Below are 14,939 nucleotides of genomic sequence, written 5' to 3' on the forward strand. Positions count from 1 at the left end.
AACCCATCCAGTAGACCCCAGGTTTAGTGGCTGTAAGATCCTCCCCGTCCAGGAAAGGAAGGGAAGGGCAGTACTAGGTTAGTGGGACTAGACCGGCTAAGAGGTGGAGCCTGACCATGACGTAAGGGTGGACTGGGCCCGGAGGGGCGGGGCCTAGAAGAGTGGCATCAGATGATTGGCTAGGCTGTGGGGTAGACGGGATAATAAAGTAGAGAGGCGGAGTCTAAACGGAGGGCAGTCTGGAGAATTAGAGCCAGATGACTGGGGCAATGGAAGTAGGCGGGACTCTTTGTAAAGAAGGATGAGGGCCCAACAGAGAGATTGACAGCGCCTGGTAGGTGGGGCGGGGCGGTGACTCTTTGCTCTCCCCACAGAAACGCTAATGGACTCCACTACAGCGACGGCTGAGCTGGGCTGGATGGTGCATCCTCCATCAGGGGTGAGTCAGTGGTCCCCAAACCTTGCATTGGTCCCTAGGATCCCTCAGGCCCTGCTGCAGGGCCCAAATGCCTCCTCACATTCTAACCCCTTTTCCCCTCTTCAGGCCCCAGAACCGCGCCTCTCTCAGCCCCACCCTCCCAATCGCCTTCCATTGATGGAGCCATGATCCCTTACCATTGATGGAGCCAATTGCCATGACAACAGGCTGAATGCTTTCAGCTTTTATCCTGTAGAATCCCTGGGGTGAGGCTGAGAAGTAGGTGCTGGCATTACCCCCATTTTACAGATGAAGAAAGTGAACTGTCATTTCCTGAGTACCCCTTCTATGTCAGATACTGGATTAAGCACCTTTATACACATGATCTCTGATCCCATGGAGAGGAATTATCTCCATTTTACAGATGAGAAAACTGAGGCTCAGAAAGTGTAGCCACCTGCCTGGGGCCCTATAGATAATAAGTGAGAGGCTAAAGTTTGTATTCAGGATTCTGACTGAGCCCTCTCTACCCCATTTCTGTGTCCCCATAACACAAAGCTCCCCCTCCCTTGGCTCTTATTATCCTAGGGTCTATGCTGTGAGCTCTTCAAGAGCAAAATTGGGCATAAATTACAGGCTGTGGGGTCAGATACTCCTGAAAATCTGTCTTAGCTCTGCCACTCACCAGCTGTGTGATTTGAGGCCAGTTCCTTCATCTCTCTGAGCCTTAGTTTCTTCCTCTATAAAACAGTGATGATATCTTCCTCATAAGACTGTTGTGAGGTTTTCCTGCAAGGTGTCTAACACAATGCCTGGCATAGATCGGGCTCCCAGTCAAGAGTAGCTATAATCACCCTCATCATCGTCATTGTCATGAAGTTTGATATTCATCCCTCATCCCCATGTTCTCTGGGGAGGGCTCTGGACTCTACAATCCAGCCCTTCCCTTCCCCCCACCGGGGTTCCTCCACTGGCACTCAGCTGCTGCCCCAGGGAACTGCATTCCCCTCACCCCCCAGGCCTGTGCTCTCAATAGGCAGGGCCCCAGGGTCAAGCCGCTTTCTGAGGCTCTTTCTTGTCACCAATTTTCCATCTGCGAAGGCGGCTGGGCCCACGGCCCCACCCTGCCAGTAATGAGGCCAGGCTGGGCTGCAGGGCCCCGGACGCAATTATTTGGGGTGTTTAGGCTGCAGGGCCTCCGCATGTTAATTAGAGAGAGGGGAGAAAGGCAGCGTGCTCTAATTAAGTGTTCTAATTAAGTTCTGAAGAAGAGCAGCGGTTGTAACAAGGGGCTGACTTTGTCACATGGTGCCACCAAAAAAAAAAAAAATTTTTAATGCAATGTAGGGAGCTTCAGAGTCAACGTTGAAGAAGAGGCTGAGCCAGTAAGCTCCAGACCTGCCCTCCCCGTGTGCACTCACGCTTCATCGCACCTGACCCTCCTCAGGCTGCCAGCCCGTGTTCCACACGCACGGACGTGGCCCAGGGAATCTGAGTGGCACAGGATAAAGGACACCCACTTGAGGGTGACACCTCTTCCATCAGCCACCACCCCCACAGTCACGTTTGGCAATTGGAGGCCCAGAAGGGGGAGGTGACTTGCCCAAGGCCACTCATCAAGTTAGTAGAGCTGGGACTAGAACCCGGGACTCCTGGGGCACACTTGGGGTCCTTGTGTTTCCAGGCAGCATGGGCAAGCACACGAACAGCTCTGTGTCTGTGTGACCTGAGTCAAGTGACCTCACTTCTGGTCTCTACTCCCTCCTCTTCTGTAAAAGGGTATAACCATACAGCCCATGGATGATAATCATGACAAAGAAATGAGATTCTGTGAGGGTGCCCAGCCCCAGCATAGAATGGAGAGGGGACTCTGCTACTGGGGCTCCTTTGGGTCTACCCCAGGTGAGCCCAGCCAACACCAAGGGGGTCTCAGGAGAAAGATAGGATGGGTGGCTTCCCGTAGCAAGCTCTTAGCCCCACTGAGACTGGCCCGCGAGGGCTGAATGTACTGGGCACTCACGCAGGGAGGTTGTTCCTGAAGGCCCTCGGGAGAGTTGGTGAATGCAAACAGCGGGTATCCAGACAGCCTGCTGTGGAGGAGACCAGAGAGGGTGCCCCAGGAGGGCACAGAAGTGTGCAAAAGGCTCAACAGTGGGAACGAGTGTGGTCCGTGAGTGTGAGGAGATAACCCAGGCCCTGGGCCCTTCCCGCCCCAACTTTCCACCACCTGGCCCAGCCTCCTGCAGCAGTGAGGCTTGGCGACTCTGCTGGGTTTGTGAGAGCCCAGGCTGCCCCAGTGAGAGTACAGGAGTATTTTCCCTGGGCAGGGAGGGTGGGCAGCCTCCTTCCAGGTACCAGAGAGGAAACTTTAGCAGCTGAAAGCCCCAGAGCAGAGCTGCTCTCGTGGGGAAGGGCCCTGTCTTCCCCATTATCCTACGCATTCACTGAGGGTGAGGACTGTCTTCCTCCATCAGACTGAGAGTTCCCAAGGGCAAGAGCTGTCTCTCCCTGGTCAGACAGGGGGCTCACCGAGGATAGAAGCTTTGTCTCCCCCAGCGGACTGATAGCCCCCACAACCACAAAGCTACATCTACTTTCATCAGAAGGACCTCCCTAAGGAGGGGAAGGTTCTCCCTATTTTTCCCTTCCAGGTGGGGACTTCCTGGCCGGGGTCCCTGTCTCCTTTATGAGATTAGTGCACTCCTGACAGTAAAGGCCACGTCCCCCCTGTCTGGGGAAGGTGGGGGAAGAGGCGAGGTGAGATCAGGCAGTCTACCAAGAGCAGGGTGTGTGCCTTTCCCACCTGATTGGCATGTCTCCCCCATCAGATTGGGAATTCTCTGATGTCTTCACCATTAGACTGGAGGACTCCCTAAGGCAGAGTCTGTATCTTCCACCTTAGAGTCAGTGTTTGCAGGGACTAATCCCTTACCTCCCCACCTGATGAGCATTTTACCCACAGTGGGAAGAGGTGAGTGGCTACGATGAGAACATGAACACGATCCGCACGTACCAGGTGTGCAACGTGTTTGAGTCAAGCCAGAACAACTGGCTACGGACCAAGTTCATCCGGCGCCGTGGCGCCCACCGCATCCACGTGGAGATGAAGTTTTCGGTGCGTGACTGCAGTAGCATCCCCAGCGTGCCTGGCTCCTGCAAGGAGACCTTTAACCTCTATTACTATGAGGCTGATTTTGACTCAGCCACCAAGACCTTCCCCAACTGGATGGAGAATCCATGGGTGAAGGTGGATACTATCGCAGCCGACGAGAGCTTCTCGCAGGTGGACCTGGGTGGCCGCGTCATGAAAATCAACACCGAGGTGCGCAGCTTCGGACCCGTGTCCCGCAGCGGCTTCTACCTGGCCTTCCAGGACTACGGCGGCTGCATGTCCCTCATCGCTGTGCGTGTCTTCTACCGCAAGTGCCCCCGCATCATCCAGAACGGCGCCATCTTCCAGGAAACCCTGTCGGGGGCTGAGAGCACATCGCTGGTGGCTGCCCGGGGCAGCTGCATCGCCAATGCGGAAGAGGTGGATGTGCCCATCAAGCTCTACTGTAATGGGGACGGCGAGTGGCTGGTGCCCATTGGGCGCTGCATGTGCAAAGCAGGCTTCGAGGCCGTGGAGAATGGCACCGTCTGCCGAGGTAAGGGCCAGGGCGGGGCACGTGACCCTGCAAGTGCACAGAATTGGTCTTGGCTGCAGACTTGGGCTGCAGACTCGGGCCTGGCCTCTGAAGCTCAGAGCTGACCACCAAGCACTCTAGGGAGAGGGTTTCCAAACCGGCAACCATCATTCAGCTTCTTGGAGGGAGGCGCTTGAATGTAGCACTTCCTGAACAACAATCCGTGCCCATGCTACAGGTGGTACCAGATGATCTGGGTACCACCTGCAGCGTGGTTGGTGTAGGATAAAGGTTTTTTGTTTACGTCATCATATGAGTATGTCAAGTGGTGTCTTTTTCTTCATTTACAAAGGTGATATGGTTCCCTTTTTAAGAACATGTATGTCATAGTAAGTAATGTTTATACATTAATAAGGTAACATTTGTTTGAGCATTTACTCTGTCAGTATAGACCAGACAGTGCTGCAGTGACAAAATAATAAAAGTTGATTTCTCCCTGAATGCTCCACGTCCACTGTGGGTCAGCCCGGGACTCCTCCCTCTGAGAGCCAAGTGGATGGAGCGCCACCCATTCGGGATGTTGCCATCTGCAGGGCAGACTGATGGCAGGAGCGTGGCAGATGGAATACTAGCTTTAAGGCTTCTACCTGGAATGCACCCCTACCATAACCTCTGTGCACGTTTCACTGGCCAGAGCAAGTCAGGTTACCTCCTATTCAAAGAGTTGGAGAAGTGCAGTTTTACTGTGAGCCAGGCCCACAGCTGCCCCTTGTACTGTATGTTGAGCACTTCTGTGACTTAATCCATTTCCTCCTCACAAGGACCCTGTGACAGAAGGTACTGTTGTATATGAAGAAACTGAGGCTCGGAGAGCTTAAACAGAGCCTAAGTAGAGGATCTGGGCTTCCAAAGCCCACCCTCTTAACCACCATGCCACACAGGTAGCTTACGGAACACCATTAAGTAAGTGCAGGTGGTGTTTGAATATGGCGAAGAACCATGAAGGTGAGCCGCAAACACGAGAAGTTTGTGAGCAGTACAGCCTGGTGCTAAGAAGGCTGTGAAGGTCGAAGGGCCTGGGTTAAATCACCCCTGCCACTCACTAGCGGTATCACCTTGGCCAAATGTAAAACCGTCCTTCCTACGTTGGTGTGAGGAGTCAGGAACTTGGTGCATGCAAAGTGCTTGTCATGGTTTCCAGTACACAGGAAGTGCTTAATAGATGTTAACTAAATGAGATGATGTGTACAAAGCCCAGGTGCTCAGCCTGTGAGCTGCAGTGGTGGCGCTGGGGGTATAGGGGAGTCCTCTTGCATTCCCCATTGGGTTCAGAGTTTGGGGCCAGATCCTGGGGTGTCGCAGATGCCAGGCTGAAGGTTTGGGTTCTAATCCAGCATCCCTGGAGAGCCAGGCTGAATGTGGTTGCAGTGATCCTCACCTGATAAAATGTCACATCTACCAGCTCTGTGGTTCCTCCCTCTAGCCCTCTGAGACAAGCAAGGCAGCTTTTCAAGATACCTAGAAGGATGGATGCGGGTGCCAGAGACAGGAGGAAGGGGCCTGTAGGGGAATCATTGTTGGCATCTCAAGAGACGATGGCAGCCTGGAGTGGGGCGTCCAAAGTGCTGGGGAAGAGGAGAGGTCAGATCAAAGGATATTTTGCCAATGAAAGGGATGGGATGGGAAAACAGGATGGAAAGGGAAGAGAGGGAAGAGTCAGAGGGAACAGGGCATTCCAGCTTGCAGGAGGGGGATAATTCTAGAAAAGAAATGGAGGAGTTAGGAGAAAGGGCTGGTTTCCTGGGGAAGACAACAAATTTGGTTTTACGGCCTTGGGTATAAAAGTGCACAGCCCTGGAAGACTGCAGTGGTGAGACAGGGTGTGGGTGGCAGAAGAAGTGAATGGGAAACCAGTCATTCATTGTTGATGGTTTGTTCATTCATCAAACTTTTACTGAGCCTGCTCTGTGTCAGACCTTATGCTGAGCATCAGGCAGTACAGAGAAGAATTAAACTGTGGCTCTGCCTTCTGGAACTCAGAGTCTAGCAGGGGAGACAGACATATAAATGTACAAAGGTGGTGATGTGTTAGACTTGTTTTAATAGGAACTGCTCAGGCTACAGTGGGCACAGATTATGATGGAAGGCTTCACAGAGGAGGTGACTTTGGAGCTGAGTCTTGGGTGGGTGGCCCAGAAATGCTGGAGGAAGGGTCTGCATGAACAAAGGCCTGGGAACATGAATCAACTTGGCCCATGAGGGAGGCAGGTTTGATGCGGCCACAGCTAAGGGCTCGAGGAGGGATGTAGGATAAACGGAGACAGGAGGTGTTCTCAGATGAGAAGGTATATTAGTTACCTATTGCTGCATAAAAAATTATTCCAAGACTTAGCAGTTTAAAACAGCCAACAGGTCAAAGGCGGTGGCTCGTGCCTGTAATCCCAGCACTTTGGGAGGCTGAGGCAGGAAGATTGCTTGAGCCCAGGAGTTTGAGACCAGCCTGGGCAACATAGCAAGACCCTGTCTCTACAAAGAAAGAAAAAGAAAAAAATTAGCTAGATGTGGTGGTGTGCACCTGTAGTTCCAGCTACTTGGGAGGCTGAGGTGGGAGGATTGCTTGAGGCTATAGTGAGCTATGATTGTGCCACTGCACTCCAGCCGGTAACAGAGCAAGACTCTGTCTCTAAGCAGCAACAAACATTCATCATCTCATAGTTTCTGAAGGTCAGGAATCCAGGCGTGGCTTAACTGGGTACTTTTGGCTCAGAGGTTGTAATCAAGGTATAGCCTGGGCTGTGGTTTCATCTGAAGTCTGGAGCAGGGAGGGGTCTGCTTCCAAGGTCACTCACAGGGTTGTTGGCAGGACTCTGCCCCTCACCACGTGGGCCTCTTGCATGTGCAGTGACATTCCCCAGAGTGAGAGCCAAGAGCAAATACCAGCAAACACCCAAGACAGAAGCCACAATCTTTTATAACCTAATCTCAGAAGTGACATCTTGCCACTTCTACCATATTGTCTGCATTAAAGGCAAGTCACCCAACTCAGGCCGTACCCCAGGGGAGGGAATTATACTGAGTGTGAGTGCCAGAAGGTAGAGTCATGGGGCTATGTTAGAGGCTGCCTGGCATAGGCAGGTTCTCAGAATCAGAGCTGCTCCTTGCAGACGGTGAGGGTGTGAGGCGGGGTGGGGGTAAGGTGTGCCCAGCCCTGGCTCCCTTCCACCTCTGTCTTCCCCTGGACCCGATAACCTCCCCAGGACCCCGGTCCAGTCCACCCAGCCACTGGGTGTGAGTGGGGGCCAGTCAGGGTGTGATTAATGAGCTCAGGGAGCCCAAAAGGATGCCAGCTGTTGCTAAGGTCTGTGTGGCAGTCACCCAGATGTGAGGCTGCTGCAACCCAAGCCCCACAGGCACCAGCCTCGCTGGCACAGGACGTGCAGGAATGGTGATTCCAGCTCACATCCAAGTAACGTCGCCCCAGTGCTTTCTCGTCCTCTAGCTTAGGGCTTCTCAGCCTTTATTGTGGATCAAAGTCATCTGGTTAGTTGGTTAAAATGCAGAGTTCTGGGTCTGGCTCAAACATTTCCCCTGGGTCTGGGAATGTGGCTCCAAGATGGGGCCAGGAATCAGCAGGTTTTGTTTTTTTTTTTGAGACAGGATCTCGCTCTGTCACCCAGGCTGGAGTGCAGTGGTGCAATCTCAACTTGCTGCAAGCTCCGCCTCCTGGGTTCAAGCAATTTTTGTGCCTCAGCCTCCTGGGTAGCTGGGATTACAGGCGTGCCACCACGCTCGGCCAATTTTTGTATTTTTGGTAGAGATGGGATTTCACCATATTGACTGTCCTCAAACTCCTGGCCTCAAGTGATCCACCTGCCTTAGCCTCTCAAATGCTGAGATTCGAGCCACTGTGCCCAGCCAGAATTAGCATTTTTAAACAAGCAGCCCTGATGATTCTGTACCAGGACCATGAGCTCAGACACACGATGTGATAACACATGTTTGGCTGGACCAAGCTGGCACCGAAGGCCAAAGGAGGACACAGGACGCAAGCCCAGCCCCGACACCACTCCAGGGATGGTCCACCCTGGGGCAGTGGAACATTAGCAGAGTCTCTAAGAGGATGTGATTTGAAAAGATGCATTTAATATTGAGATGTAATTTAATAGGAAAAAATCCACTGCTTTGTTAATATAAATTAGAGAAAATAAGGCTGGATTAAGTCTTCTTGGCAGATGGAGAGTGAGGGAGTCCTCATAGGGAGTGGCCACCATCCCTGGGGTGGGCGGTGATGGTGAGCAAAGGCTTACTAGTTCCCAATGCAGTGAGTGGGCTAAATGGATTCAATCTGACCAACTTTCTCTGGTGCCTACTGTGTACGGGGCACCGTGGGAGAGCAGTGGGGCCTGGGGGAGCCAACTATTCAACAGGCATGTTTTGAGTAACCTCTGTGAGCCATTTAGCCCTCTAACAAATATGCATGGTGTACCTGCTGTGAGCCAGGCGCATTCCAGGTGCAGGGGGATACAGACATGAACAAGTCCCATTCATTGCCCTCCCGGAGTTTTTAGTCTGAGTGGGTGGATGGCAGAAGACAGAAGAAAAAGTCAATGAGCAAATAAATAAACTAGTTGCAGACTGTGATGAGTGAAGGAGGAGAAAACTGTGTGATGGTAGAGATCAAAAAGTGATCCTGCTTCAGGAAGGGCTTCCTGGAAGAGGTGTCATTGAGCTGATGGGCCTGAGAAGGCTGGGGGGAAAGCGTTCCAGGCAGAGGGTTCCTAAGAAACCCTGACACTCAGGGTTTGGTCTGAAGTGGCTCCTGGGTGAGCAGAGGACTCAGACACCCAGGGAACGAGGCAGAGTGTGGTCCTGCCACAGATGAAGTCCATCCAAGCAAAGTGCTTTGCACACGTGAGGAAGAAGGCGTCTTGTATGACTGGGTATCTCAGAAGGCTTCAAGGAGGAGAGGGTATAGGGATTAGGATGCAACTTTCCCCTATTCATTCACCTGTTCACTTTTTAGCGCATGCCCATTTGGGGTCTGTACTGGCCATACAGCTGCCACGTGAGGATTCCTGGGTCTTCCTTGAGAAGAGCCCTGTTCCCTCCCTGACCCCAGTCCCCGCTGCGGCTTCCAGCAGGTCTGCTGGGAGTGGCAGGAAGTGTCCCTGGAATGCCTTCTTTGCAGCAGCCACCCCCACCCAAGTCTGTTTCTCTGACTCTTTCCAGAGTGTGATAGGTTTGATTGTGAATGTGCCTCTGCCTCAGTTTCTCCAAGCCTGCCTGTCTCTTCTTGGTCTCTCCTTCCCCACCTCAGTCCCGACTTCCGCCTGCCCAGCAGGAGCCCCCAACCTAGCCTTCTTTGGGGATCTTGCCCTGTTCTCTCCCAGTGGCCAGCCGGCATCTGCGAGGGATCTGGAGGCAGTTCCGCAGTGAGCGTGATTGCTGCGATGCTATCGGGAGTAATGGGATTTTTAATATTTAGCTTGGATGGGGAGAGGGGCTGCTAGCCAGCTCGGGGTGGTTGCATGCACATGTTGATTCGCTGGCTGCAGCCCAGACTCCCCAGTTCCCAGCTGCTGGGCTTCTCCTCCCAGCCTCTCCCTCTCGTTGCCCTGCCCTGCTGTGCAGCCCCTGCTCTCTCCCCAGCTCGTGGCCTCTCCTTGACCTTGGCTGTAGAGACCTGCTTTCAAACCCCAGCTCTGCCTCTCACTAGCTGTGTGACCTTGGGTGAGCAACTGACCCTCTCCCTACCTTTGTTTTCTCATCTGCAAAACAGAATAAACAGAGGCCTGTTATACCGAGTAAATGAGAAAATACCCAGAAGACTATTATAAAAATAAGATTAAGGACTTTCATGAACACTGTCTTTGACTATGAACTTTTTTTTTTCCTGGTGAGCTTTTTATTTTGAGGAAAAAACAACTTTCCCTTATCACAAAAGCAATGCAGGTTATTTGTAGAATCTTTAGAAATTACTGATAAGCAAAAAGGAAGAAATGAAAATCACCCATAATCCTATCACCCAGAAATAACCACCACGAAACAAACTGATATAGGTTCTTTCAGGCGGATTTCCGTGTATTTACACATATTGATTTTTTGTTTTAAGAAAAAATGGACTCCTGCTTAAACTACATGAGGTTTTTCTTTCTTTTCTTTTCTTTTTCTGTCAGAGAGACTGGATCTATGTTGCCCAGGCTGGTCTTGAACTCCTGGCCTCAAATGATCCTCCCACTTCAGCCTCCTAAAAGTGCTGGAATTCCAGGCATGAATCACCATGCCTAGGAGGAGAATTTTTGACAATAATATTTTGCGGACATCTTTACATATCATGTTAGAGCTGTAACATCACTGTGGGGAAGCTCTGAGAATCCCATAGAATAAATGTACCGTAATTTATTTACTACTGCCCTGTTGATTGACAGATAGATGCTTGCAGTATTTCACTATCTTAAACAAATGCTGAGGTGAGCTTCATTGTTTCTCTGTCTTTTTGCAGTGCTGCTGGTATTTGCATAGGATACATTTCCAGGCGTGGAATTGTAGGGTCAAAGGGCATGTACTCTTTTTAGAGCCTTTGACAAACATCGCCAAATTACCCTCCAAAAGGCTGGACCGAGTTACCCTCCTCGCCGCCGCCTCTGAGAGTGCATGTTTCCTGGCATGCTCACCAGCATGGGATGTTCTGCCTGTGGCTTTATTTTCTGTTTTACTCCAGAATCCTGTGCTTCCCAGCCAAGGGAGGGAGGGGCCAGGGGCCAGGGGTCCTCTCTGGGCCTTCAGAGTTGGATCCTCCTTCCCACCCTACTTTCAGCTCGAGCCCTTCTCACAGAGGCTGGACCAGTGGCCCAGATGTGTCTGGGGGCGTCTGCGGGGGTGGGATGAGGTCAATGGGGTGGGCTCTGGGAGGGAGGCTGCCAGCTGGCAGCCTGTGCTGTGCTGACTGGGGAAGGGCGTGAGGATTGGAATGCTGGGTGGGAGGGGAGGCCCAGACCCCCACACAGAAAGTTCTGCTGCTTCTCTTCAAGGACAGGGTGGAGATGCCCAGTTGAGGGAGGAGGAGGGGTGATAGACAACCCCTGCAGACCCCCAGGCTCAGGCCAGAACTGAGACCACACAGGCCAGCCTTTTGTTATGGGGATTAGATGGGGACCCTGGCCAATGTACTCAAGCGATTCAGGTCTTTGCTCTTAAAAATGGGGAAAATTCCATACCCTCCCCCACGTCCCCTTTCCTATCCATCCATTGGACCATCCATCCATCTATCCATCTGTCCATGATACATCTATCCATCAGACATCCACTGAAATCATCCAGCTTTTGATTTTTCTGCTTCTTGGAGGGCTCAACGATATCTTCATAGAGGACCAGGAAGCTAACACTTGTTGAGTGTCATGCGCCGGGCATTAGTGGGCCTTGGAAATGGCCATGATGGCCCCTGCCCCCAAGGCCCACTCAGCCTAGAGTTGGTGACAGATACATCTGCAGACAGTGAAAGTGCAGGGGGACTGGGGTCGTGCTAGGTAAAGCAGAGCAGGCGTTGGGGGACTGTGGAAGCAGACAGAGGCACGCAGCCCATCAAGGGGAGCGTCAGCCAGGAACAGGCGGTCAGAGGACAGCTTCCAGGAAGAGGGGCCACTCCAGTGGAAGCTGAGTGAGGAGCGAGAGTTAGGCAGGCGAGGAGGAGGTGGAAAGGCCCGGGGGCAGCCAGAGTGCGTGTTCCTGGGAAGGGTGGGGGCCACCTCAGTCCTCTCTCCTGAGTCAGGTAAATGGAAGGTTCTGGATCTCAGGTCATGAGATTATTCTCTCTGGTCCTCAAATTCCCAGTGGTCTGGGTAGGAAATATTGGACAGTTTGGGCTCCAGAACAGCTCATTCATTATTTTTCACTCAAATATCACTTCCAGGACGCCTACCGTGTACCAGTTCCTAGGCCAGGTGTGGGAGCTGCCCAGATGCTAAAGGCTCCTCCGTACCCTCCCTGGGGCTTCCATTCTAGGGCCCAGGAGAAAGCTCTATCGGTAACTACAGACTTGGGGTGCTTAGGAGGGAATGTGGAGAGAGCTGAGGAGGCTTCCTAGAGGAGGAGCCATTTTCACAGGGCTTTGGAGGATGAGAAGAAACAAGGGCTGAAAGGGCAATTAGTCCAGGAAAAAACATGGTTGGAAATGATGGTGATTTTTTTTTTAAGCCCTGGCATCTTGCTTACCCCCAGACAAGGTGTAGCCATCCAGGGAAGAGCTGAAGAAAGGTGTTCTTGGCCAAGGGAGTGGTGGAAGGGCTCCCAGGGCTTCAGTTCTCAGTACTCCCTTCAAAGGCTGAGGGGAGTGCTGAGAGGCCTGAAGGAGACCCGAGACAGGGAAGTGAAATCTGCCACCTGTGTGTCCCACACGGCGGTATATGCTATGCTTCCATTATCTTATTGAACCTTCTGTGGGTATTGTTAGCTCTATTTTACAAATGATGAGACTAAGGCCCAGAGAGGGTCAGCAAATTGCCCAAGGCCACACAGCCACTAAGTAGCCAAGCTAGAATTTGAACCTGGCTTATTAACAGGTTTGAACAACTTATTAACCCGAAGAGGACTGATGCCAGAATGTACTCACCCTTTATACCTGAGGCCCATGTCTTGTCCACCTGGTCATTGAGTCCCATCCTGTAGACCCTATGGAGAGTGACCAGCAGGGTGTGATAGAAAGAACCTCAGTTTGTGGTTGGGCGCAGTGTTTCACACCTGTAATCCCAGTCCTTTGGGAGGCCGGGGCAGGCAAATCACGAGGTCAGGAGTTTGAGACCAGCCTGGCTGATATGGTGAAACCCCATCTCTACTAAAAATATAAAAAACTAGCTGGGCGTAATGGCGGGCACCTGTCATCCCAGCTACTCGGGAGGCTGAGACAGAAGAGTCGCTTGAACCCGGAAGGCGGAGGTTGCAGTGAGCAGAGATCACGCCGCTGCACTCCAGCCGAGGTGACAGAGAGGAAAAAAGAAAGAACCTCAATTTGCTTACCGGGGAAATGGAAACATTACACCCTGCCCTGCCTCCCTCTGGATGACTGAGGAGCTCCTGAGATGGTAGAAGTCAAGAGAGCTTCACAGATAACCAGCTGAGGGACTTATGTTTAGGACTGTGGGACCTCAAAGGAAGGAGGGGGCAACCAGGAGGGCTTCTCAGGAGGGGAGGAGACCCGTGTCTGGGCCTTGAATGACGAGGTGCTTTCCTATCAAGAGACGTGAGGCAGGATGGAACGCAGTCCCAAGACGAAGGCTCGGGAGTAGGGAAGCCTCAGGGAAGGAGGCTCCCTGACCCTGGCTAACCTCTGGCCAGAGAGAAAAGCCCCCCATCTGTCCCACACCACACATACCAAATGCTTACTTCAGGCGGGCCGTTCCTGCCCGGTCGCCTCCTTGAATCCTCTCATCAGACTAGGAAACCGAGACTTGGCCAGTGTCACGCCCCCTTAGGTGGCAGGAACAGGTCTATGCTTTTGTGCCTTTCACTTCTGATTTCTTCTGCACAAGGAGTATCCCACTAACCCACAGTCACCCTGCAGGGTTGGGTGAGGTCATCCCTATTTCACAGAAGAGGAAATTGAGGGGAAAAGCCCAAGATGACCCATCTAGGAAGAAGTAGGGCTAGAACCCAGGCCATCTGACCCCGAGCCCTGTGCTGTCCTTTCTTAGCCCCAGACTGGCTCATCTGGATCCTGAAAACACACCGGCTGCCTCCAGATCACTCCAGCAGGACCGTAAACAGCTGGGGAAGTTCCCCACCCTCCAGCCACCGCCTTTTCATCTGGCTGGGCTTCAGAATCTGGCAAGAGAGGCCCGTTTATTGAGGAAGTTTATGCATTTAACAGTTTAAGCCTTTCTAAGCCTGTGGTACAACAGGATTTGGGAGCCGTTAACAATTCTGTGTGGTTAAGAGCTTTTCATTGCTCTGCGGCAGCTGGCTCAGGCCCTCCGGCCTGCTCTGGCCTCGCCCCACCCTGTTGGGCACCCCTCTCCCTGGGGCCCTTTGTCCTCACTCCCCCCACCCTAAGCCTCTGCACCTGACACCTCACAAGAGGAACTGAGGCCCAGAGAGGGGAAGAGAGTTACCCAAGGCTGCCCGGCAGATGAGAGACTTAAACCGAGGTCGGCCTGAGTCCTTTCTCCCGTCCCAGACTCCCTTCCTTGGAGAGGAGGGAACATTCTAGTGTTAATTCTTCATTGGCAGAACTTGCAGAGCCTCTCTACAACCAGCATCTGTTTGATTCTCTACCAGGGCTGTAAGGCAGGGAGTAGGCGGTGGCTTACCCAGGCTCACTCACTTCATCAGGTACCTACGGAGCTGGAATCAGAGCGCAGGCCTCCTGAGGTCTTGAGGAGAATTCTTCACGCCATACCGAACTGGTTTCTGTTCTGTTTTGTTTTCTCCCCATAGCTTGGTGGAAGAAACGCCATTTGTAATGATAATGTCTTACATATGTACAGTATTTATTTACTTACACCCAGCTTTGTTCCAGAAAAGATTGGAGGCTGCTTTTATGTAATATTTGGTCCCACTCCACGAGATACTTTGATCTGAACAATACCCACATGAGAGAAGCATGGCAAAGGTTATTCACACCATTTTAGAGACGAGGAACACCGAGGCCAGGAGGAGGCATGACTTTCCCAGGGTCCCAGACACTTTGTCAGGCAGAGCCGGGACTAGAACCCAGCACTGCAGGTTCCTGGGCCTGGCTTTTTCTGTGGAGCCCCTTGTCATCTCTAAGATGTCCAGTCACTCAGCTCCCCCCGCCACCACCTCCACCTCACCAGGGGCGAGACCCCCGGGCTCCCCTGAAACTCCAGAGGAGACCTTGGTCTCTGCCCTGGGTGGGAAGAGGCAGGCCAGCCTCAGGGGGA

General features: G+C 52.5%; 1 protein-coding gene across 1 annotated transcript in view; it reads left to right on the top strand.

Annotated features, from left to right (window-relative positions):
- Positions 1 to 14,939, top strand: part of EPHB2 (EPH receptor B2) — a 187,032-nt gene that overhangs the window by 55,376 nt on the left and 116,717 nt on the right. The window contains 2 exon segments of the mRNA XM_064363439.1: positions 375 to 439; positions 3,381 to 4,065. Of these exon segments, the coding sequence (XP_064219509.1) occupies positions 375 to 439; positions 3,381 to 4,065 (750 nt within the window).

This window comes from Aotus nancymaae, unplaced genomic scaffold, assembly GCF_030222135.1.
Source record: "Aotus nancymaae isolate 86718 unplaced genomic scaffold, 86718_ANA_hifiasm-v0.15.2.pri h1tg000053l, whole genome shotgun sequence".
Classification (NCBI taxonomy): domain Eukaryota; kingdom Metazoa; phylum Chordata; class Mammalia; order Primates; family Aotidae; genus Aotus; species Aotus nancymaae.